The 24,813-nt window shown below is 37.7% G+C and overlaps 1 protein-coding gene across 1 annotated transcript in view; it reads left to right on the top strand.

The window, feature by feature from the left end:
- The window catches only part of ADSS1 (adenylosuccinate synthase 1), an 80,246-nt gene extending 58,509 nt beyond the window's left edge, over window positions 1–21,737 (top strand). The window contains exons 6-13 of the mRNA XM_031953139.1: window positions 6,495–6,602; window positions 6,850–6,931; window positions 9,348–9,474; window positions 10,703–10,857; window positions 13,646–13,770; window positions 16,347–16,444; window positions 19,362–19,511; window positions 21,540–21,737. Of these exons, the coding sequence (XP_031808999.1) occupies window positions 6,495–6,602; window positions 6,850–6,931; window positions 9,348–9,474; window positions 10,703–10,857; window positions 13,646–13,770; window positions 16,347–16,444; window positions 19,362–19,511; window positions 21,540–21,592 (898 nt within the window). The 3' untranslated portion in view covers window positions 21,593–21,737. The remainder of the gene's footprint in view (window positions 1–6,494; window positions 6,603–6,849; window positions 6,932–9,347; window positions 9,475–10,702; window positions 10,858–13,645; window positions 13,771–16,346; window positions 16,445–19,361; window positions 19,512–21,539) is intronic.
- The last annotated feature ends 3,076 nt before the right edge of the window (window positions 21,738–24,813 follow it).

Below are 24,813 nucleotides of genomic sequence, written 5' to 3'. Positions count from 1 at the left end.
GATGCCAGGGTGGACTTCAGCCAATCAAGTATTTGTTGATGGAGGAATAACCAGATTGGAGAGAGCCTCAGATGTAGGGCTAGGGAGTTTATGTACTCTGGTAGGTTCTGGGAAGCTAGGAAAGGCTTTAGAGTAGAGGAGACACATTAGGAAGATTACTCAGGTTGTACATTCAGGATGGAGAGGCTAAGATAAAGAAAACAATTAGGAGGCTTTGTACAATAGTCCAGGGCATCTAAGGGGTGCCATAATGCATAGAGTGCTGAGCTTGGAGTTCAAATCTAACCTTCAGACTATTACTAGCTATATGATCATAGGCAAATTGCTTAATTTCTTTTTGCCTCAGTTTCCTCAACTGTAAAATGGGAGTAATAACAACAAGGATTATTTTAAGGATCAGATTTTACTAGTTATGTGATCATAAGCAAATTACTTAATTTTTTAAAAAGTGTTTAGCACAGTGGTTGGCACATAGTAGGCACTTCACAAATGCGTATTTCTTTTCCTTTTCCTTCTTCCCTAATTATGCTAACATATTTAGTGAGGAAATTCTGCTATTAGCAATTTTTCCCTTCTTAATATTAAATATCAAATTATGTGTATGTATGTGTATGTGTGAAAAAAATGATTATCCCTAACAATCCACATGAAAAACAGGCTTCATTTTCTCTGATAGCTGCCTCAAAAGTGACTTTAGTAAGATTTTCTCATTGGTGGAGATTTATCACTCAATGCTCTGTGCTTTTAGGAGGAGGCAGAGTAGGGTAAAGCTTGGGGATGAGGTAGAGATCAGGAGTATCAGGCTTTCAGCTTCAAAGGAGTAGAGACTTTATTCTGGATTCTCTTCGGGTCTCTGAAAGGAGAGAAAGATAAAAGAGCTGATGATCTCAATCGTGTCTGTTTTCTTAGCTTGCTGTATTAGAGACACCAGGGAAGCAGATCTGAGACTTTCTCTTGGTCGAGCTGAGTTATTTTATTCCCAATAGAAGGCATCATTTACTCTGCATGTTGTCTAATACATATTCTCCTATATATACTTTCTCTGATTTCTGTTTTGCTGTTGAATGGGATAAATGGGTCTGTTTGTGTTCACTGTGAAAGGAGTCAAGCCTTGAACATATAGCTTGGGGCACTCTTTCCCATTAAGGGATAGCCATCAGCAGCACAGTTTGAACTTTAAAATTATTTCTCCTACTCTAGCTATATTTAAGAGAGCAGATAGATATAATTATAACCCAGTCACTCCTCTCTTTGAAGAGAGCAGAACGGGATCATCTGACCCCAGCCTCCTGCTTCTCCTCCTGGCAGGAATCAATCTTCTTTGGAGAAGGAGAAGGAGAGGAGACTCTAGAGATAGCTATTCCTGCCTCCCTTGCAGCCAAAATTCCCAGGGTGGTAAGCCGGGGGTAAGGACATGATTGAGGTCACCAGCTCCTCTATACAAAGCTGAGTCTTTTTCTGCTTTCAGGGAGCTAAAGAGAATCTTGAAACATGGGTCTTCTCTTTGTGTCTCTATCTCTGTCTCTTGTCTGTCTGTCTGTCTCTCCCTCCCTCTCCCTTTGTCTTTATTTCTGTGTCTATTTCTCTCTGTGTGTCTCTCTCTGTCTCTCTCTCTCTCTGTGTGTGTGTCTCTCTCTCTCTGTCTATCTGTCTCTCTCTGTCTCTGTCTCTGTCTCTGTCTCTGTCTCTCTCTCTCTCTGTGTCTCTCTCTGTCTCTCTCTCTCTGTCTGTCTCTCTCTGTCTCTCTGTGTCTCTCTGTCTCTGTCTATCTCTGTCTCTCTGTCTTTGTCTCTCTGTCTCTCTCTCTGTCTCTCTCTGTGTGTCTTTCTGTCTCTCTCTGTGTGTGTCTCTCTATCTCTCTCTCTCTCTCTCTCTCTCTCTTTCTCTCTCTCTCTCTTTCTGTCTCTCTTTCTCTCTGTCTCTGTATGTCTCTCTCTCTCTCTCTCTCTCTCTCTCTCTCTCTCTCTCTCTCTCTCTCTCTCTCTCTCTCTCTCTCTCTCTCTCTCTCTCTCTCTGTCTATGTCTCTCTCTTAAAAACCAGGATCTTTTCTCTTTTAAGATCTTATAATTCCATTCCTCATAAAGATATGGAGCAATAAGTGATTCTCAACCAAAGAGGAGAGTCTTATGTAAATATCCTTTGAGTTAGCTGTTACACCTTTCTCTATTTTGCTCCAAAGATTCCCTTCCCTTATCTTCTAGGATCTTTCAACAACCTAGTCTCTTCATCTGAGGATTTACGGGTCAACTCATATTTTAAGCACCAAAGTGAACCATATCCAAATAAGTTTGGGAAACACTGATCAGGATGGTCTAGGACTTCTCTCAAGGAATCACAAAGTTTGTTTTAACACTGTTTTTACTGACATCTTTCATTTTTGAATATTCCCTTCATTTCTAAAAATACTCAGAAAGCCATCTTGTAACAAAGATGTAAAAAAAAAAGGTTGTTCAGCAAAACTAACCAACACATAAACCATATCTGACAATATATACAGTATTATGCTTCCATCATTTCCCATTTCTGCAGAAGGGAGAAGATTTAAATTTTCTCTGCTCTTCTCCAGGGCCAAGCTTGGTCACTATAATTACATAGTTAAGTTTCCTTTTGTTTTTGTTCCAGGGGAAAAAAATAATGAACTTTGAGCAAGATCCTGAATTGTCACTGTTCTGATCACCAGCCAATCATTGCCTAGCAAGGACTCCCCTAACCAATATTGTTCCTGCTGAAAACTGTGCCCCTCCCCCATCCTGTAAGAGGGGAGAGAAAAGGGAAGGGGGGAAGGGAAGAAGCATTTATTAGGCACCAACTATATGCCAGACACTATGCTAAGTATTTTACAAATATTTCCTCATCTGATCCTCACAACAACCCTTCCAGGTAGGTGCTATTATTGCTCCCATTTTACAGTTGAGGAAACTGAGCTAGACAGACTTAAATGACTTGCCCAAGTTCACATAGCTTAAAAAAGTATCTGAGGCTAGATCCGAATTCAAGTGAACCATGGGAGGAGGAATGTGTATATAAAAAGAGGAGACTAGATTGAAAAGAATTAAGAAATAACAGAAGAATTTCATGCAGCTAAGTGGTGTTGTAGATAGAGTACCAGGTGTAAAGGCAAGAAACCTAGAGTCTAAGTGGAACTGAGTTCAAATTCTACCTCAATTTGTGAGCCTTGTGATCCTAGGCAAGTCACTTACCCTGTTTGCCTCAGTTTCCTCATCTGTAAAATGAGCTGGAGAAAGAATTGGCAAATCACTGCAGTATCTTTGCGAGAAAATCCCAAATGGGGTACGAAGAGTCAGAAAGACTGAACAACAACAATACAAGAGAGCTTGGGGGGGGGGGGAGGAAGGGGATCCTTCCCATTCTTTTTATATTCTACCACACAGGCTACCCTAGTCCAACCAGTGAAGGGCAGACCCAAACCAAGGGAAAAGGGAAAATGAGTGATGCTCTGTGGAGTATATGGCCCTGAGCCTTCTTGAAGTTCCAGCTCCTTATCTTCTAAGGTCCCAGGTCAAGAAACTTTCACCTTCTGACAAAGTGTTTTCTCCTTTTGCACCTTCCTTAGTCCATAACAGGTCTGTTCACCAAGTCACTGAAGATTGTTTCATATAATTTAGGGCAGAAAGGGACATTAGACATCACTCAATCCAATCTCCTCATTTTACAAATCAGAAAATTGATACCTCTTTAATTTAAGTGACTTAACTTGACCAAATTCATAGGGTAACAATGTGAGGAATTGGAACTAAGATTTTCTGACAGCAAGTCTACTGTTTCCCACTATTCCAGGCTACTTCTGTTAATCTTCCCTGATTTTTGAATATTAACTCAAGACCCAAATTCTCCCATCTTCTTGACTCCTCACCTTCCTTGGCTCCCTGGGCTCAAAGATCAAGAACACTCGATTTGAGATCTGAGACCTTGAGCTTGAATTCCAGCTGTCTTAGATAAGTTATTTAAACTCTCCTGGCCTCAGTTCCCTCAATTCTTATTTTATGAGAGCTAGGTACATTAAATACTAAGGTCTCTTGAAGCTCTAAATATATGAAGCTGTGATGCATATGAGAGGCCGTGTGGTATTAACTGGCCCCAGAGTCAGAAAGCCCTGGCTTCACATCCCATCTCTGACACTTACTGGCTATAGGACCACCTGCCAATGAATTCATCTCTTAGTCCTCCAAGTTATTTTTAAGATTATAAATTATAGAGAAGTTGCTGATTTGCATTGATAGATTGTAATTTCTTCTCCAGAAGTTCCTTATCTTAATTGATTAGTCAATTAAATCACCTATCAAGTAAAAAAAAATGGTCTATACCATATCTAGGCCCTAATTACCTTTTCTTCTCTTCCTGTCACTGTCACTCTCTCCAATGTTCTAGTCTCACTTATTTTCCTTCTCCCCTTTATCTCTACATATTTCAGCATCTACAAGAGTACTTTCCAGGATTTAATCAGGACATAGAAAATATTTAAATTCAGAAATAATAGTCCACAGAAACTAAAAAGTTCCCTAGTCTCAGGCTGAATGACTTAAATCTTTTGTTGTTCAGTTATGTCCAACTCTTTGTGACCACTTTTGGAGTTTTCTTGGCAAAGGTAGGGGAGTGATTTGCCATTTTCTTCTCAGCTCATTTTACAGATGAGGAAACTGAGGCAAACAGATTTAAGTGACTTGCCCAGGATCACACAGCTAATAGGTATCTGAGGCTGAATTTGAACTCAAATTTTCCTGCCTCCAGGTCTAGCCTTCTATTTACTCGTCAGCTTACTATCCCTTACATCTTCTCACATAACCCTTAATTGAAGTTGCCCAGGCCTTTATTAAGCTTATTCTGATTCCTCCAGGCAGCCAAATCTAGCAGCCTACAAAAGAATGAGAATGTCATTCACTTCCAACATACATACTCCAACTAGGATTTTCCCATCTGGGTTCTCTGCACCTAGTTCATTGGTCCATTCCACAATACTCAGTTCACTAAATAATCAGTCAAAAAGCCCTCTGATGACCTGTTACTTAGCAATATGTTAACTCACTCACTCTGCCCAAATTTTGACAGTAATATAAGACAGGACTTTCACTAGCAATGGTGATGAGGCCTCACTAAAACACTCTTATAGTAATGAAATTACAGGTTCAGTTGCTATTCCTAAAAAAGGACTTTTCTTCATATAATGTTTTTCCCAATCAATTCAAAAATATTCATTGGCTCTGATTCACAAATCACTTCCAAATCTCACCAAAGCTATCCTCTCCTTGTCCCCTTCCTTGATGAATTACCCTCCTTTTTTCCATGGCTGCATCCTGACCAATTTTGAACTGACTCCTGCCCATGCTCCAAATACTCCCTTTTCTCTGGGTCTGTCCTTGTACAGCTCTTTGATTTTTTACCTTGATGGGGCAAGATGGGGCTCATCTCCTCTCCCAGCCCAGCCATTTTTTCCTGAAAAAAGTCGCTGGTCTGTGGTGATTCTGCTGCAGCCCCAAGACAAGCCAAGGCCCACCTAAAGAACAAGAAGGGATCCCTGCTCCAGATATTCCACTGGCACTTTACTCACATAGCTTCTTTCTGTTATGAGGTTCTGGAAAGAATTGGACACAGGAACTTCAAGTCCCTACTCTAATCCCAACTAGTTGAGGCACTTCATTTCCCAGCCTCAATTTCCTCATCTGTAAAATAAGGGGGATTATTATATCCCTATGGACTAAAATTATAGGTCATTTTTCAGGCTCAATCTTAAATCCTGTCTCTTTCAGAAGGCCCTCTCTGACCACCCTCATCCAGAAACATCCTGTCTCCCTTCAGTTCCTACAATTATTAGTTATTTGGAAGTTAGTATATGCTATTTTATGTTGTTATTTAAATCATTTTATGTAATTTAAATAATATTCATGTGTTCTCCTCATACCCTAACAAGCTCATAAATTTGCTAATTCAGATCCATTTCTTTTCCATTTCTCCTCAAATCACAGGGTAGGGGCAACTGAGCCCTGGGTTGGACACCCTGTTTTATTTGTTTATTCATTGATAGGTTACGTTGGATAAATTACCAATTGGATAATCAGCTTCAGATAACTAAATCCTAAAATAAGATAGGACACAAATTTTCAATTTATCCAATTATTCCATTAAGTGTATTTTTCTGAAATATATTTCACAGAAATCTAGCATCTTATAAGCTGGAAGATCTCTTAGAGTTCATTTAGGCCAACCTCCTTTTACAGATGGAGAAACAGAGGCTCAAATAGAAGTAACTTGTTCAAAAACATATAACATTTAAAAATGTACCTTTTATATTGAATAGCGTGCCAAGAGGTAAGGATGGGTTGATTAATTGGGGACCAAAGGTGTGAGAAAGATACAAGGACTTATCCACAGGAAAAGAAACTTCCCTGGTAGGAGAGAGGGAGCAATATTCCAGTTTATAGCCACTCAAACAGTTTTGGACTCTGCCAGATCTTAACTAGACCCCTCTTTGTTTCAGTATTGGTACTACAAAGAAAGGAATTGGACCAACGTATTCTTCCAAAGCTGCCAGGACTGGACTCCGCATCTGTGACCTTCTTTCAGATTTTGATGAGTTTTCTGCAAGGTATGGGCAAGAGCTTTAATCTTTCATTTGCTTCTAAGAGAGATGGAAAATGAGAAAGGTGTTTGCCTCTAAGCATACCCCAAAGCCAAGAAACTGGAGAAAGAATGGACACACTTATTAGCAGCTACCCTCCCCTTGTTAGCTTCTCTAACAGTGGGCCATGAGGGTTCAAAGGTTGCCTCTCAAAACATCTGGATATATCTGGAATTCTACCTGAGAAAAGACCAATTTGTCTGCTGTTTTATAGGTTCAAAAACCTGGCCTATCAGTACCAATCAATGTTTCCTACTTTGGAAGTGGATACAGAAGGACAGCTCAAAAAGCTCAAGGTACACATGCTGTGCTTGGACTGTTTAGAGATAACAATGTCGGACATAAAATTCAAAGCTACCTAATCAGTGGTTCTTGGCCTGGGACCTACATATTGTTGTGTTTTTTCCCTTCCCTCCCCTATAGTATTTTATTTTTCCAATTACATGTAAAGATAGTATCAAAATTCATTTTTACAAAATTTTGAATTCCAGATTTTTTCTCCCTTCCTCCCTTAATTCACCCCTATCCAAAACTGATATATTATATATTCTTAATTATCAAATTTCATTTTAAACCACATTAGTTATGCTATGAAAGAAAAATCAGAACAAAAAGGAACAACCAAGACAAAGAAAAAACAAAAAAAAAAAGTGGAAATAGTATGTTTCACTCTATATTTAGTCTTCATATTCTCCCTTTGAATATGGATGGTATTTTCCATCCCAAGTTTATTGGAATTGTCCTAGATTACTGCATTGCTGAGAAGAGTTAAATCTATCATAGCTGATCATCACACAATGCTATTACTGTGTACAATGTTCATCTGATTCTGCTCACTTCACTTTAATTGCTGGTTCATATAAATCTTTCAATGTTTTTTCTGAAATCAGCCTGCTCATCATTTCTTATAGAAAAATAATATATTGTTTCATAACATCCATATACCATAACTTATTCAGCCATTCCCCAACTGATAGGCATCCACTCAGTTTCACAAATTCACAAGGGGGTTCCTTCCCCCTACAAAAAGAGCTGTTCCAAACATTTTTGCACTTGTGAATCCTTTCCCCTCTTTTGTGATCTCTTTGAGATACAGATCCAGTAGTGACATGCTGGATTAAAGAGCACGCACAGTTTTATAATCCTTTGGGCCTATTTCCAAAGCTGATCTCTATGAACTTGTTTTTTATAATATTTTGATAAGTTACGCTACATGAATGTTATGGAATATTATTGTCCTATAAGAAAGGACCAACAGGATGATTTCAGAGAGGCCTGGAGAGACTTATATGAAATGATGCTGAGTGAAATGAGCAGAATCAGAAGATTATTATACACAGCAACAGCAAGATTATATGATGATCAATTCTGATGGACATGGATCTCATCAACAATGAGGTGATTCAGACCAGTTCCAATGGTCTTGTGATGAAGAAAGCCATCTGCACCCAGAGAGAGAACTATGGGAACTGAGTGTGAATTACAATATAGCATTTTCACTTCTTTTTGTTGTTGTTTGCTTCCATTTTATTTTCTTTCTCAATTTTTTTCCTTTTTTGATCTGATTTTTCTTGTGCAGCATGATAATTGTAGAAATATATAGAGAGGAATTGCACATGTTTAACATATATTGGATCACTTGCCAACTGGGAGAGTAAGTGGGGAAAGGGAAAAAATTAAAACACAGGATTTTGTAGGGGTGAATGTCAAATTATCCATATATATTTTGAAAATAAAAAGCTTTACTAAAAATAAATAAATAAAATTTTCCATACAAATAAAAATATTTTGATATATTCCAATAAAATTACTTTCCTTTGTAATCTTATATATTTTATTTTATGCATTTAGAATAACATTCTGGGAAAAAAAACCATCAATAGGCTTCACCAGGCTGCCAAAGAGGTCCATAACACAAACACACAAAAACAATTTAGAATTCCTGATCTAGTCTAATCTCATCATTTTAAAGCCCAGAAAGCAGAAGTGACTTAACCACAGCCACATACTGTGCTACAAGAAATGATAAGCCCAATAAAATTATAAAAACATAGAAAGACTTGAACAAAATAATGAAGAGTAAAATGAGCAGAACTAGGAGAACACTGTACACAGTAATTGTTTAAGAGCAAATAGGTGGATTTAATATCAGAAGACATGATCAAGAAACTGACTCAACATTTCTCATATAATCTTGAATATTTCTTACCCATTGACTTCTATTCTCTGCTCTAAAAATGAGTTTAAATTAGGTGGTCTCTCTAAGTCCCTTCTAACTCCAATTCCATACTCCTAACAAGGCAGAAAAGTGAACACGATAACACATGCCAGTGGATCCCTTCCAGTAAGATCTAGAGCAGTGGTTCTCAAAGTATGGTCTAGAGAATCCTGGGGATCTCTGAAACCCTTTTAGAGGGTCTACAAATTCAAAAATAGTTTTTATTTCCAATATGGTAAATGTCCATAAATATAATCCAGAGAAACAAAAACGCTTTGGAGAGATCCTCAATAATTTTTAATAGGATAAAGATACTGAAAACAAAAGTTTGAGAACCACTGATCTAGAGTTAGGGTTTTTCTACATTTGTACTGGGAAAAAAGTGGTTCTGGGTTTTGAAGGCCATCACTATATTGTAAGGTGGAGGAGTGAGGCATGGGAGAGAGCCTTTCCTTTCAGCTTCTCATCATCTTCATTTCTACTGATGCCTGCAGGTCTTTGCTGAAAGAATCAGACCCATGGTACGAGATGGAGTATATTTTATATATGAAGCTCTCCATGGGCCCCCAAAGAAGATTCTTGTGGAAGGCGCCAATGCAGCCCTCCTCGATATTGACTTTGGTAAGTTAGGAGTCCAGTAGACACAACTCAGGCCCAAAGTAATGGCTGGTATCTAGGGAACATTGAGTTAGTAATTGTCTGACATGATTTAGAGAATTCTAGACTAGATAAACGGGGGCGAGATCACATTCAGGCATGGATAGGTAGATGTTGATTTGATAAGGCTTTGGACAGGTAGGATAAAGTGGACCTGTTTCTTTGATCTGCAATTTAGAGTTAATGATGGGGTAGTCCTAGAGCTGAGAAATGCTCTATGAAGTTTTCCTAAGGATGGAGGATCTCAGGACAGAGGTAGCCAAGCAAAAGCTGGAATGTTCATTGATTGTCCCCTATAGGTACAGAATAAGAGGATTGGGTTGAATAATACTTTGATTTGATTGGCACTTTTAATTCTCTAAACTGTCAATAAATCACCTGGCCCCCCAATCATTACTGAGCATTTTCTTTATACCCCTTTAATGCAATTAGTTAAATATTATGTTTTAATGCTTGGAACATCCTTTCTCACTCTTTCCCATACTTTAAAAGTTACATCAAAATGGCATGTTCTCCACAAAACTTTTCTTAATCACCTTTGGTCATCTATAACCCTCAGACCTCACATTGTAATCAGTTTTATAATTATATAATGTACTTTTAATATATCACTATGCATGATAGTTCCCTCTAAGTTGTCTTGTACTAAATTGTTTTATTGTTCAGTTGTGTCTTGCTTTTTGTGATCCCATAGTACCCTTCTGTCCTCCACTATCTCTTGAAAACTGTCCAAGCTCATGTTTGTTGTTGCCATGACACTATCCATCCATCTCAGCCTCTGCCATCTCCTTCTCCTTTTGCCTTCAACCTTTCCCAACATCATAGTCTTTTCTAGTGAGTACTTGCCTTATTATATGGCCAAAGTATTTAAGCTTCAGTTTCTGTATTTGATCTCCAAGTGAATAATCTGAATTAATTTCTTTTATTGACTGACTTGATCTCCTTGCTGTCTAAGAAAGTCTGACACCATGCTTTGAAAACAATGATTCAGCCAAGCTCAGCCTTCCATTTTTACTGGAAAAATCATAGCTTTGACCATGCAGATCTTGGTCAGCAAAGTGATGTCTCTGCTTCTTAATATGCTGTCCGGAGTGGATAGCTTTCCATCCAAGGAGTAAGCAAGCATCTTTTAATCAGACGAGAATAATAGACACGGCAAATGTCATTGGTTAAAATCTCTTATTTCTTCCAGGTACCTACCCCTTTGTGACCTCATCTAACTGCACTGTGGGGGGAGTGTGCACAGGTTTGGGGATCCCGCCACAGAATGTGGGAGAGGTGTTTGGCGTGGTTAAGGCTTATACCACCCGTGTGGGAATTGGTGCCTTTCCTACTGAACAAATCAACGTAAGTCTGCCCTTTAAAACCACCTGATTATAGAATACCATGAGATCACACTATGTGGAGCTGGATAGAAGGGACCTTAGATATCATTTAGTGCTGTGATAGCTAGGTGGTGAAATGGATAGAATGCTGGGACCTGAGTTCAAATGTGGCCTCAGATACTTACTCTGGGTAAGTCACTTAACCTATTTATTTCAGTTTCTTTACCTGTAAGTGAGCTAGAAAAGGCAATGGTTAACCACTCCAGTATCTTTCCCAAGAAAATCCCAAATTGAGAATCACGAAGAGTCAGACACAACTCAACAACAACAACAATGGCATTCTATAGATCAGGGTTCTTAGTTTTCCACTCGGAATCATTTTTTACCTGAGAAATTTTTAGGCAGTCCCAGGTAGATAAGTACACAAAATAGATATAAAAATCAAATATTTATTGATAATAAGACATAAAGAAATATATTTAAAAATAACTCTGGCATACATATAATTTTACTATTTATTAAAGATGAAAGCAAATTGCTTACTAATGAGATAGATGTGCTTGTTTTTTTTACATAAAGAATTAAATCTTGGCAGAATATTTGATACTTTTTACTGTTGCCAAATTTTTCACAGCTCCCACATTCAGTTATATAACCCCATATGGAGTCGTGACCCACAGTTGAAGAAGTTTTGCTATAGATGAAAAACACTGGGATTCAGAGAAATTTCCTTAAATCAGACAAATAGCAAGTAATAAAACCAGTATTCCTTAGATATCACTTTTTCTCAGTAGGCCTCAATTTTTTCATCTACAAAGTGGAATTTTGCCTCTTTCACAGGCTGTTTTAAGAACCCAAGAGAAAAGGAGGGACTTTTTAGATTATTCATATTTTTTTTTTTACTCATAAGAAATCTCAGAAACAGTCCCAGTCCTCCCAGGACCTAACTTGACTTTCATGTTCCAAAGAATATCAAAACCAGAAAAAAAGAGAAACAGAATACAAAGAGCCCAGGATTTAGGGTCAGGAGACCCAAGGCCAACATCTGCTACTTATCTGAGTACTCAGCCTCTCAGCATTTCCTTCTCTTCAATGGTAAAATGAGAGAGTCAGGCTAGATGATCATCAAGGTCCCTTCCAGACCAAACATCCTTTGATTTTAAATCCATGGGACTGAGCTGGGACAAAACTCAGAAATCCCTGCTTGATGGTGGACAAGTCTTTGGCTGAGTTAGAATTTTCAAGAGTCATGAGCCATGAAAAGAATACTGAGTCTGGAATCAAGACAGACCTGAGTTCAAATCCAGCCTCAAGCACTACTGAGCCTAGTGTGACTTTGGGCAAGTCACATAACCACTGTTTGCCTCAGTTTCCTCATTTGTAAAATGGGGATAATAATAGCACCTAGTTCCAAAGGTTGTTCTGAATTCCAAATAGCTATAAAGCAATTAGCACACTCCATCACACATAATTTGTTATTCAGTCACATCTGATCCTTTGTGACTGCTTTGGGGGTTTTTATGACACAAATAATAGAACAGTTTGCCATTTCCTGCTTAAGCTCATTTTACAAATGAGGAAATTGAGGCAAGCAGGGTTAAGTAACTTATATAGCCACTAAGTGTCTTATTTGAACTCAGAAAGATGAATCTTCCCGACTCTAGGTCTTGCACTATTTTTACTATGTCATTAGCTGCCTTCTCTCTGGTGTAGGATATTGTAAAATTGTCAAGGGGAAGCAGTAGAAAGGATCCGGGGTCTGCCACTTACCAAAAGTGCAAGACTTACAGATGAGTCATATCCTTTTAATCTGTTTCTTCCTCTATAAAATGAAGGTGTATCACTTGTTTCCCAGGGCAATAGGGAAGGAAATCATAAAGAGCTGCAGAAATGTCAGCTATTGTTATTAGAATGGATTCCAAGCCTGTTAGACTCCTTGGGACTCTAACCAGTTCCACATCTAGGAGAGGGAATATGGGCAGCAGGTATTTTATACAGGCACTAGATTCTCACTGGAGAACCTAGGGGATAACATGTCATCCCTGCCCTCAGGGATCTCATAGTTTTAAATTATACATGTAAATGTAAGAGTTAATACTATAAAAGAGGGTGTAATTATAGTGTGGTGGGGAGAACTTGGGGCTTTGAAGGGAACCCAAGCTCTCCCAGGAATTTCGTCTTGGCTCTTAGAATTATAGAATCTCAGAACTAGTAGGAGTCCAACCCCTAGTTCAGCAAAAATCCCTTCCATGATGTCCCACACAAGTGGACCTCCAGCTTCCACATGAGAAATTTCACTGTTGCCAAACTTAGAACCTCACAAAGCACCCACTCCAATTCATTTGGACTGTTCCAATTGTTCAAAGTTTTTCTTTCATATCAAGCTGAAAGAGACCTCTGGCAAACAGGACAAATGAAATTCCTTTTCAGTGTATTATTTTAAGATTGATATCGTGTTGTTCCTAAGTCTTTTCTTCTTTGAGCTGCATATACATAATTCCTAAAACTGATCTTAATTGACCATGGGTATTGAGTGTAGTAGTTCCTCTCTGCTTGGGCACTGGAATAAATCACCTTGAAAATTCTTTCCAGAACTGGTTTTCAAGGGTTTTGTGAATTAAGTGTTAATGTTATGGAAATCCTACTCTAAAGCTGGTAAATAAAGAGACAAAGTTGTGTTGGAATAGTCGTGTGTCTCACAAAAAAGGTGAGAATTAAGCTGAGTTTTGAAGGATTTGTGTTCTAGGAGGGGAGGAAAGAGCAAAGGCATAAATCAGCATCATTTTACATGTCTGGGTTTTTTTGTGCAGGAAATTGGAGACCTCTTACAGAACCGAGGCCATGAGTGGGGAGTGACCACAGGCAGAAAGCGGCGCTGTGGCTGGTTAGACCTTATGATTTTGAGATACGCACACATGATCAATGGATTTACTGCGTAAGCAATCGTTCCTCTGATCAGCATCTAGTCTTTGTTCAGTACACTACTTGGTCACATTGGGCAGAAGACTGAGGAAGAACAACCCTAGACTCTACCCCTGGGAAATTTCATAATCTGGGATACAGGGAAATCAGTCAGTCAGTCAGTCAATATCTATTAAGCACTTACTATGAACTTGGCACTCTGCTAAGGGCTAGGGGTACAAAAAAGTTCACACTTTAATGAGAAAGTCAGCATATTAAAAAATTGTAAATACAGGACATATACCTATGCATGCGTATACATACATGCATGTATGTATACATAGATATACAAATATAAATAAATATCATATATATACATTATATATACATATATGTGTGTGTGTGTGTGTATATATGTGTGTGTGTGTATATATGTGTGTGTGTGTATATATATATATATATATATATATATAATGAAAATAGAAGTTAATTTCAGAGGGAAGACATTAGCACCTGGGGGGACCATGGAAGCCTCTCTCAGCAGGTAGCATCCCCTGATAAACTTTGAAGAAAGCAAGGAGAAAGATTATTCTGGATGAGGAGGATAGTCAGGAAGTTGGAGGATAGAAAGGAAATCCATGAGCCAGGAAAAAGGCTCAGTCAGGAGACAGAGTATCATGTGCAAAGAATGAGCAAGTAGGCCACTATAGCTGGATTACAGTGTACGGAGGTGACTTAAGTATATAAATACTAGAAAGATAAGAAGAGGCAGATTGTAAAAGGTTTTAAAGTACAAATGGAGTATTTTCTATTTGATCCTGGAGGTCATAGGCAGCCAGGAGTGAAAAACAAGACTCAACCATGAAACAGTAAAGGAGTCAAAACAATATCAGTGAGATAGGAATTTAGGTTTATCCCATTTTGCAAAAATAGTGAGCATTCAGTTATGGGGCTAGGAGATACAGAGGCTATAGCACTGGAGATATAGTCAGGAGGATTTGAGTTCAAATCTAGCCTCAAACACTTCCTAGCTGTGTAATTCTGAGTAAGCCACTTAATCATGTCTGCCTCAGTTTCCTCAACTGTAAAAATAGGGATAATAAAAGCATCTACTTCCCAGGGTTATGAGGATCAAATGAGTATTGACTCACTTGCCATCAACTGGTAAAGTATTTAGCATATTTTAAGAGCTTAATTCCCTTTCCTTCCCTCAAATGCAGATTACTTAAGATTCGTTTTAAATTCAAAGCCTGTCTTTGCCCCTGCCACCTACTATACTCAAATTTTAACTAATACAAACTAATTCTTAGGTTAAGTCAAACATAATTAGAAAGATTAATCTGAGGCAAAAAAAAAAAAGCATGCAATCTATTACAAAATCAAATATAATTGTTCTCTTTTTGAAATCGTTCACTGTTCTATTTGTGTCCCCACTCACATACAATGGAGCAAATAAATAATTACTACCTCTGGAAAAATTTAATAATAATAATCTCATATTCTATTAACACATTAAGGTTTATAAGGTAATTTCTTCACATACACCTGTAAGGTAACTAGTTTATGTATTATTATGATTATTCCCATTTTACATATGATGAAATTGAGCCTAAGAGAAGAATAATTTGTCCAAGGTTATATATTTCATAAGTAATAGAGGTGAGGGAGTGTTCTGATTCCATAGGGCAGTGCTTTTTCCATATGTTGTGCTCCCTCACAGAATTATTTTCTGAAGATGATATTCTCTGGATAGAAAGATAAGCACTAGGATGGGGTTCACTTCTTTAATTTGCTAAACTATTTCCAACAGCATTCTCAAAAAGTGCTCTATAGAATAATAGATATAAAAGAATAATATTCTAATAGAGTTATAAATAATAATATAATTTATTGATATAAAATAATACTAATATTAATAAATATTAATGTTTATTCTAATAGAATAAATAGCACTGGGCAAAAAAAATTAACATTTTCAACATTAGCTCTATATTCCTCTCTAAAACGTTAAATGTTAATTATATCATATGTGTATATAATATTGTTATATGAAGGAAATATTTATATTGTTAGCATAATACTACATGTATGAAAAATACATAAAGTAGAAGTTTTTAACATTTAGTCTAATTTCCCACATTTTCCACCATAATTTCTCTAAATTCCCCTGTTGCCCAGAATATTCAAGTCCCCATTCCCTTGTATGAGCATATATAGATTTGAACCTCCCAGTTTTTAGTGGCCAAATGGAATTGGAAACATTCTATAGAATTTACTAGCATTGCTCTGGGTACAGAATAGTGCTAGGCACAATGGAGGAAATGACTGAAGAAGACATTGCCCCTGACCCCCAGGTGATGGTCATAGCCCAGCTGGGAAAACAATCTTTACATGTATGAAAAAGGAAATTGGAAAACATGACAATGTAGATGTATCTTTCTGAGCCTTATTTTCCTAATTTGTAAAATTGGGATCCATTTACTTTAAAGACCTACTTTAGGGTTGTCATGGGGAAATTGCTTTGTCAACTTCAAAGTATTATGTGATCTATTATAATTGTAATTTTTTTGAATTTTATATCATTTTCTGAAATACTTTGGTTTTGAATAGGCTGGCATTAACCAAACTGGATATCCTCGATGCCCTAGATGAAATTAAAATTGGTGTTTCATACAAATTGAATGGAAAAAGAATTCCATACTTTCCAGGTAAGTTAGAGTACACTATAGTTGCCTTTCTAATCAGCTCTCCTTCCTAAATGATGCGTACCACCTTCCCTGCTGGCTCTGAGGCAGGCCTTCATTAAAGGTTCTTTAGAGATGCATCTTTTCCATTCTTTCCTCTAAATTTTGACTCAAGAATTTTGAATATTATAATCTGATAATGAGCTACTGAGACACACCAGGGCAATGACACATTGCCATGCAAAATCACGACTAGGACCATAATGAGATAGATCTGCCTACATCCACAGTACGGTCATTTAAGTAACAGAATATAATGGAAAGTACTCTGACACAGAAATCAGAGTTCAGAGTTCAAAGTCTTGCTATGCAGTTTCCTCACTGTGTTCTCTTGAAATTTCCATGAGACTGTTTTTTCCTCTGGAAATCATAATATTTGCTTGGTAGGAAGATTAAATAATGAGGTATATATAAAATGATTGGTAATCCATGCGGTCAATTTTAGGAGGGACAATGATGAATCAGAGAGGAGAAGGAGGGGACCATAGAACATGCTTTCTGAAGCTCATTTGAAGGAACTAGAACTCTTTAGTCTGGAAGAGAGAAAACTCAACATGGATTGCTATCCTGAGGATTTGAAAGGTTGTTGTGGAGAAGAATAATTAAACTTGTTTTGCTTGGCCCCACAGGGCAGAACTTGTAAGACATCTGCAGCAAGGCAGATTTAGGCTCATGTGAAGGAGGGCATAGCAATTAAAGCTGTCTAAAAGCAGAATGGATTGCTAAGGAATTGGTAGATTCTAAGTCAATTTAACATCTTCCTGGGGAAGCAGGACCATTTACCAGGGTTTTGCCAAGGGGATTATTGTTTAGGTAAGGATTTTAATAGATCATCCTGGATGTCTTGTCCAACTCTGAGATTCTATGATTTTTTTAATTGAACTTATAATTTATAGAAATTCCTTTTACCAATGTTTATGTCACTGGGAGGTTATATGCCAATATGAACCCAGCTCTTCCTAATCCTGAAAAAACTTTTTATCCATTACTCCATACTGTTTCTTTCTGTGAATATTTTCGACTAGAAATAGTATGACAGAAGTCTGGGACTGAGTGGCAAGATACCAGTTTCTATTTCTAACTCTTTCTGCTTTCTAGCTGTGTGGCACTGGATGGTTCCTTTAGAAACATTTGATGTAGGGAGTTATAATGTTCTCTCTAAAATGTAATGTTCTCTGTTTCGGTTTCCTTGGGGTCTCTGGAAGCAGCCTTCTTTTCAGTTCAGTAATCACCACGAGTACATCCAGGGATTAAAATCCAAATCCTTTATTGTCTCCTTCAAAGTCTTGATTCCTTCACTTGGGGCTCAGTTAGCTTTCTTATAGTCCAGATCCTTTATTATCTCCTTCCTGGGGCTGGGCAGCTTTCTGGAGAGCCTTTCAGACTGGCCTTGGTCTTAGTGGGGAAGTGCAGGAGTCCAGGCCAGCCACCAGGAAGATCGAAGATCGAATTGAATTTCTACCCTTGGTTCTGAGAGTTTAAGCTCCTGCCACCAGTTCTTTACCTTCTCTCCGAAAGCATTTTATGGTTCACACAAATACTTTCCTCATAACAGCCCTGAGTAACAGCAACCTGTACAGCTATTACTATCCATATTTAATAAATTAATAAATTGAGACCCAGAGAAATCAGATGAATTGTTCATGGTCACATAGTTAGTAATAAAAGTAATTTACATCTTCCTAGATAGCACTTAAAATTTGATATAGTGCTTTCCTTACAACATTCCTGTAAGGTAGATAACACACCTATCATTTGACAGATGAGGAAACTGAACCCCGGAGTGACAGGCTCAGGATCCTTTGACTCCTTCATTCAGAAAGAAAACAAACAGGGCAAGTTTGCAACCAGGTAACCCTGGAACACAACACCCAAATAAAGGAATGCATGATGAGTGCATTGGAGAATTGATCCTAAAGGTTGTCTGAATATTGTTTCTGGAAATCTAACAGGACAGCCTTTGAGCTCTCCAAAAGGAGACAGGGGGATAGGATCAAAATATTTTAGAGCCAAAATAATCTTTCTTATTCATATACCTGGCCATCATAACAATAACATCTCAGCAGAATCAGACACAGAGCTTTGTCTTATCTTCCACTGAAAGATAGTCCATGGTTCTCTATTGCTCACTTTAATGTTAAAGCTTGTTTGGAGGGCATTCAAGGCCTCCACAATCTGAGACCGTGCTGATTTCCAGCCTTACCTTTCATTTTCTTCCCCAGAGAATTTATGCCATCATTCACTGACAGCAGAACTTAACTTTGACATTCCACCAATGTGTCTTTTATCCTATCTTGGCCTTCCACTATTATATTCCTTCTAACGCATAGCTCAAATGCTAACTTCTCTTTGAAACTTTCCCTTTCTTCTTCTTCCCCATAACCATCCTACTTCCCCATCACCTAGGACTTTCACTTTCAGACCTCATATAGTGCTTTGTCCTCTCTACTTACCAATCATTTGTGTGTTCACCACATACATGTACTAGACCTGTGATTTCATTGTATTGATACTTAACTCCAACTGCCTGGACAAAGAAAAGAAATTAAATTTTAAAAATAGAAATAAAAGATTTATCCAAGGTCATACAACTAATACATGTGAAAAGCAGGACTTGAACCCAGAACTTTCCAACTCCAAAGCAGGATCTCTAATCACTAGATCATGGTGCTTCCCATTACATGGAACAATCTACATCGATGTCCTATCCCTTACTAGACTGTGATTTTTGTCAGGGTTGAAAGAATACTTCCTGCATGTCTCTGAAGTTGTAAAAGGAAAGACTGAATAACTCCACTCTGAGGAAGGATGTGAAGGGACTCCTTCTTCAGGTAGGAAGCTGGACTAATAAGATGCTATGAATCTGTGTGTTTTCCCCTAGCTAATCAGGAAATACTTCAGAAGGTGGAAGTGGAGTATGAAACAATGCCTGGATGGAAGACAGATACAACTGGGGCCAGAAAATGGGAAGACCTCCCTCCCAAGGCTCAGAATTACATCCGATTTGTGGAGAATCACATCGGTGTAGCAGGTGGGTTTCATTCCCAACTCTTGTTGACCCATTTTGTGATTTTCTTGGCAAGATACTAATTTGTCATTTCCTTCTCCAGTTCATTTTACATACAAGAATAGTGAGGCAAACAGGGTTAAGTGACTTGCTTAGGGTCACACAATGAGTTAATGTCTGAGGCTGGATTTGAACTCAGGCCACATCATTAACTATAGTGGAATGTAGAAAGGAGCAATTAATTTATATTTTAAAAGCAACAGTGAAAAGATAGTGATTTTGCAAGCAGAATGCCCATGTTTGAACCCTGGCAGCCACATTTAGTATCTATGTAACTGGATAAATAACTTCATAGCTGGTTCTGTGCCAGTGGTTAAGATAGGTCACAGTTAAGGAGTACAGTAGGTTACCAATTACTTTCCTCACAGCCCAGTGAGGAAGGTAGGGCTTCAAGTATCACAGTCCTCAATTTGCAGAGTCTGAGAAAGAGGAAGTAGCTTGCCCAAGTCATAAAGCTATTAAGTGTCAGATCCAGGACCCAGAATAAGCAATGACTTGATATTTCACTGAAACTCAATTGGAAAAGACTTTGGGAAGCAAGAAAGTGCTTGGAAAGGAAGGCTGAATTTGGAGTCAGAGGATTTCTTGTAGAGCCCTGAACCTTCATTTGCTCATTGTATCCAGTCTCTTCTTGTCTCTTGATGTCTACTGCCAGCTGCTTTTCTACCGGGGATGTTGTTAGGATGCCAATAAAAAATACAAATTCTCGGACCAAGAATGAGGGAGTATGGGGAGGAGACTTATGGGACATTTTCTTCCTCCACCCCCCTCTATTCTTCCTTCCATTCCAGCCCCATCCCCTTCAATCCAAGCAATTCCTTTCAAGATTATTTGACTACAGAACCAAGACCAGGGAGCATAGTCAGCAACTCATGGTCATGGAGGTGGGAGGTATTGTGTAAAATAAATATTTTTTAAATGCCCCTCCAAACAACTGTAAAAATCAAATGCTGGTATGGTAGAGCCAACAAAAGGTCCAGACAATTTCTAGCCCAAGACAACTTAGGAGGTCGCCATGATTGGCCCAGAGCACAGCATGGGCAGAGGCAACACTACATCACAAAACCAGGATCAGGACTTTAAGAAGTGGCTACAATGGAGGCAGCAGCAGCAGCAGCAGCAGCTTCAGAACTTCTGGTCAGACAGAGATTAGAGGGGATCCTTTGTCAGTAATGGGTGCAGGACCCTGTTGTATTACACATATGAGATTCTGGGTTGCACTTCCAGGGCTAAGTGGAGCAGTCACACTTTGGGCTGCAGGGATGCAAAGGATCTATTTATGTTCCAGGGCCAAGAGGAACATTAACACTTGCAGCTGTAGAGGAGCAGGGGAAGCAGGGATTCTTCCTTGATAAAGACCACAGCACAGATCAGAACAGTGACCACATTTTTCCTTGGATCACACCACTTTGGAAGCACTGAAAACTTAAAGAGCCCCCAGGTCGAGGTCCAGAAATAGCAGCAGTGACCTTAAAAGAATCAGTTGTCTCACCTCACCTAAGAAAGTAATAATATGCCAGCCTCTGATACCTTAATCAGGAGAGCATCATCTCAATCAATTTAAAGACTATGGAATAAGTTTGAAAAAAACCTTAATGTACTACCTAAGAGTTCACTATTATTACTGCCCTTATGCCTCAAACTTGTCGGACTCAAAAAGGAATCCATAAAAAGCTTTAATAAAAAAATAAAAATAAAAAAGGAAGTCAGTTAATTTGATAATAAGAGAAAGGTAGACAAATGTATGAAGTTGGCAGTTTCCTTTGGTGTCACAAACTTTTCCCACAAAGTGCCCTTTTTAACTCCCTTTTTAACTCTTTCCCTATTTCCATTCCCTGTCCTTCCTTAGTGGTATTAAAAATATTACTTGTCTTCAATTTTTCACCCATTTTTGTTTTTTTAAGTGAAATGTAAAAATTATAGCATGTTTGAAATAAATTTGTTGTGTCTTTTGTTTGCTCCAATAACCATTTGTTATTTTGTGTTTTTCAGTTAAGTGGGTTGGTGTTGGAAAATCAAGAGAGTCTATGATTCAGCTGTTTTGAACAGAGAAGGAACTTCAGTCCTGAAAAGCACAATTATAGACAATAGTCTTCTGTTCCCCCAAGGCCATAGTAGCTATTCTGTTACTGATAAGACTAAATTGAAAAGATTATGGAAAAAAATAAAAAAACATATTTTCTGTATTTTTATAATATTTATTTAAGCCTTCAGGTCTCAAATTCCATGGTAATTTAAAAGTTGTTTGGAAGCCAAAATTATATAAACACAAAAATTTTGACTTTTGCAACTTAGAATGAGAAGGAACAAACGTATCCAATGGGATGAGGCAAGGCCTGCAAGTCAAAGGACCTTGTGTGTGTGACCATGGGCCTCCCCAAATCTCAAAAAAGCAGGCAAAATGCAACTAAAAGATCTGGGTTCCTCCTAATTAACTGTTTGACCATGGGCAAATGATTTCCTCTACTGGTGCCTCAATTTCCTTGCAGTTAAAGTATACACTTCTTACCTATCTTACAGAATTGTTGCAAGAAAGTGCTTTGAAACCTTAAAGCACAATAAAAATATGAATTATTATTCTTAGTAATAATCATATATACATTGAGAAAGAAATATACATGTACAATAATTGCCAATGAACAAAATCATTAAATACAAAGGTTCAATGTAATTTTAATCTAGTCTCAGCACCAAAAAGCCATACATAGATTGTCATTCTAACTCTTCTGTAGAACATACTTCTCTGAGACTTTCCACACGACCTTTTCTGAATCATAAAGATAGACAGTTTGCTTTCTCATGCAATAAAAACAGAACAAGCCAAAAAATCAACAAACATTTGCTAAGTACCCACTATGAAAAAACACTGTGCAAAGTACTAAGGATATAGGACAAACTGAGACAGTCCCTTCCTTCAACAAGCATACAAAGGCACATTTTAAGGGAAAAAAAGAAAAAAACAAAAACAATGGAAAATGAAACTATTTTGTGCAATTCTAGCTCTCAGCTCTAATGTTAGCTAACTGTGTGACCCTGGGAGTCAATTCCTTTCTGAACTTCAGTTTTCTCCTCTACAAAATGAGAGAATTGGGCTCAATGATCTCTAAGGACCCTTGCAGCCCTAACATACCCAATAAGTATCTATAGGGTTGTTTTTTTTTTAAGGATAAAGGAAAACAAATTAAGAACACTGAGTTTGGAATTAGAGCATCTTTGTCTGAATCCTGGCTTCGTTGCTCATCACCAGCATGAGAGTCATTTAACCCTTCCAGGTCTCAGTTCCCTCTTTCAAAGTCCCCTCCAGCTCTAAATCAATTTCCGTAGACATCAAAAGATTTTACCATCCCACAAAGACTGTGTGGGAGAGGCTCTAATGATTTTAATTATGATTCTCTTTGTACTGACTTCCTCATGACTTTTCTTTAGAAGTTATTTCAAATCTCAATTAATGTCTTACCTAACTAAGCATGCTATAAAAATGGAAATGTTAATAATAGCTCAGATTTCTAGAACATTTTAAGATTTATAACATGCTATCCTCCCAATAATCCAATGAGTTAGATAATCCAAATACTTGTCCCATTTTTCAAAAGAGAAAATTGAGATCTATAGTAAGTGACTTTGCACAATGTCACCGAGCAAGGAAACGGCAAAATCAGAAATCCAACCCCTGTCACCTGACTTTATTCCATTATTATTCCATATTTCTTCTCATAACTTAAATGCATGTATCACTAGAAAAGAAAGGTGACTGGACTCAACATAGTATGGCAGCCATATAGTGAAGTGGGAAGACCCGAGTTCAAATCCAACCTCCTCAGTCCATACTCCTCAGTCACAGCAAGGGGGGAAGGGGACTATTGAGACAGAATGTCATATACAGGAATGTGTCAAACTCAAGGGACTACTAAGTCACACTTAAAAAATTCTTGAACGTCCCAAAATTGATTTAGAAACCACATACTAACATGATCTATGTTCTATTATATTTTATTTATTTGGTTAAATATTTCCTAATTATATTTTAATCTGGCTCAGGAAACATTGGGGAATATTGTGGACTGCAAGGGTGAAACTCTGACATTTCTAGCATATACAAAATACAGATGTATTTTGGTTGTTTTTCTTTGTTACAACAGATGGTTCTATTGGAAGGGAAGGAAAGATTGGTTTGTTGAGAATAGAGGGGGCTCTTTTCCCCCTAAAATAACTGTGACATAAAGACAAAAATAAAAAATATTGAAGCCTGAAAAAAAAGAAAGAAAGAAGAAAGAATCAGTCATCAGACTACACAAAGTGGCTCTCCCCCTGTAATCCTTGCTACTGGGGAAGCTGAAGCTGATGGATGGCTGAGTTTAAGAATTCTAACCTGCAGTAGAGCAAAAGTTAATCAAATGCCTTCACTGTCAGGCAATGATGAGATGAGCCCTGGATGGGGAAGGGTTGGAAGTCTTCAGGGTGCCTAGAGAAAGGAAAACCAGTCCAGGAGAAAACCTATTGATTTCAAGCCCATGACAGACTGTTACATTTCCATCCTGGGTGATACAGGAGAACCTAGTCCAAAAAAAATATCATTAGAAATGGTTTTCAACATAAGTTCAAGTTTATTTCATAGAATTTAAAAGTTACCCATTCAGCTTTGAAACTTTAACCGTGTCTAATTTAACAAAATGAAAGGACAATCTGGAAGAAGAAAAGTAAAAATAAATGACATTAAAAGAAAACATAATACATACAAGCAAACATATTCAACTTGAAGATGGGGAGACAACTTAAAGAATATAAATTTCCCAGAAGAACAAGCCAAATAAAAAATCTGGACATTATAATGCAAGAATACAAAAAAAAAAAAACTGCCTAGAACTTTTAAAAGAATTCAAATAGTCTATGGGGGAAAAAATGGGGGGGAGGGACTTATACTGAAAAATCTAAGACATATAGATATGATTAAATTAGCAATTCCACTGACAAACAGCAAGTTATACAAGTGATCAGGAAAAAGACTTTCAAATAAAAGAAATTCAGATCAAGATTATTCTGCAAGAACCAGAAACCAGAGGAAGAAATGGAATAATGTTTTCCAAAGAGCAAAACAGTGCAAGCCACAACCCAAAGTGACTTTACTTGAAAAATATGAGCCAAACTATTAGTGGGAAAAAAAGATGAATGTTCAATAAAAAGAACTATTTGAAATATTCCTAGGAAGAAAAATAAACCTGAATAAATCATTTGCTTCTGAAATAGTCCAGACAACTAAAATATAGGA

The sequence above is a fragment of the Sarcophilus harrisii genome, chromosome 2 (genome assembly GCF_902635505.1).
Source record: "Sarcophilus harrisii chromosome 2, mSarHar1.11, whole genome shotgun sequence".
Taxonomy (NCBI): Eukaryota; Metazoa; Chordata; class Mammalia; order Dasyuromorphia; family Dasyuridae; genus Sarcophilus; species Sarcophilus harrisii.
This window is presented reverse-complemented; position numbering and strand designations above follow the sequence as displayed.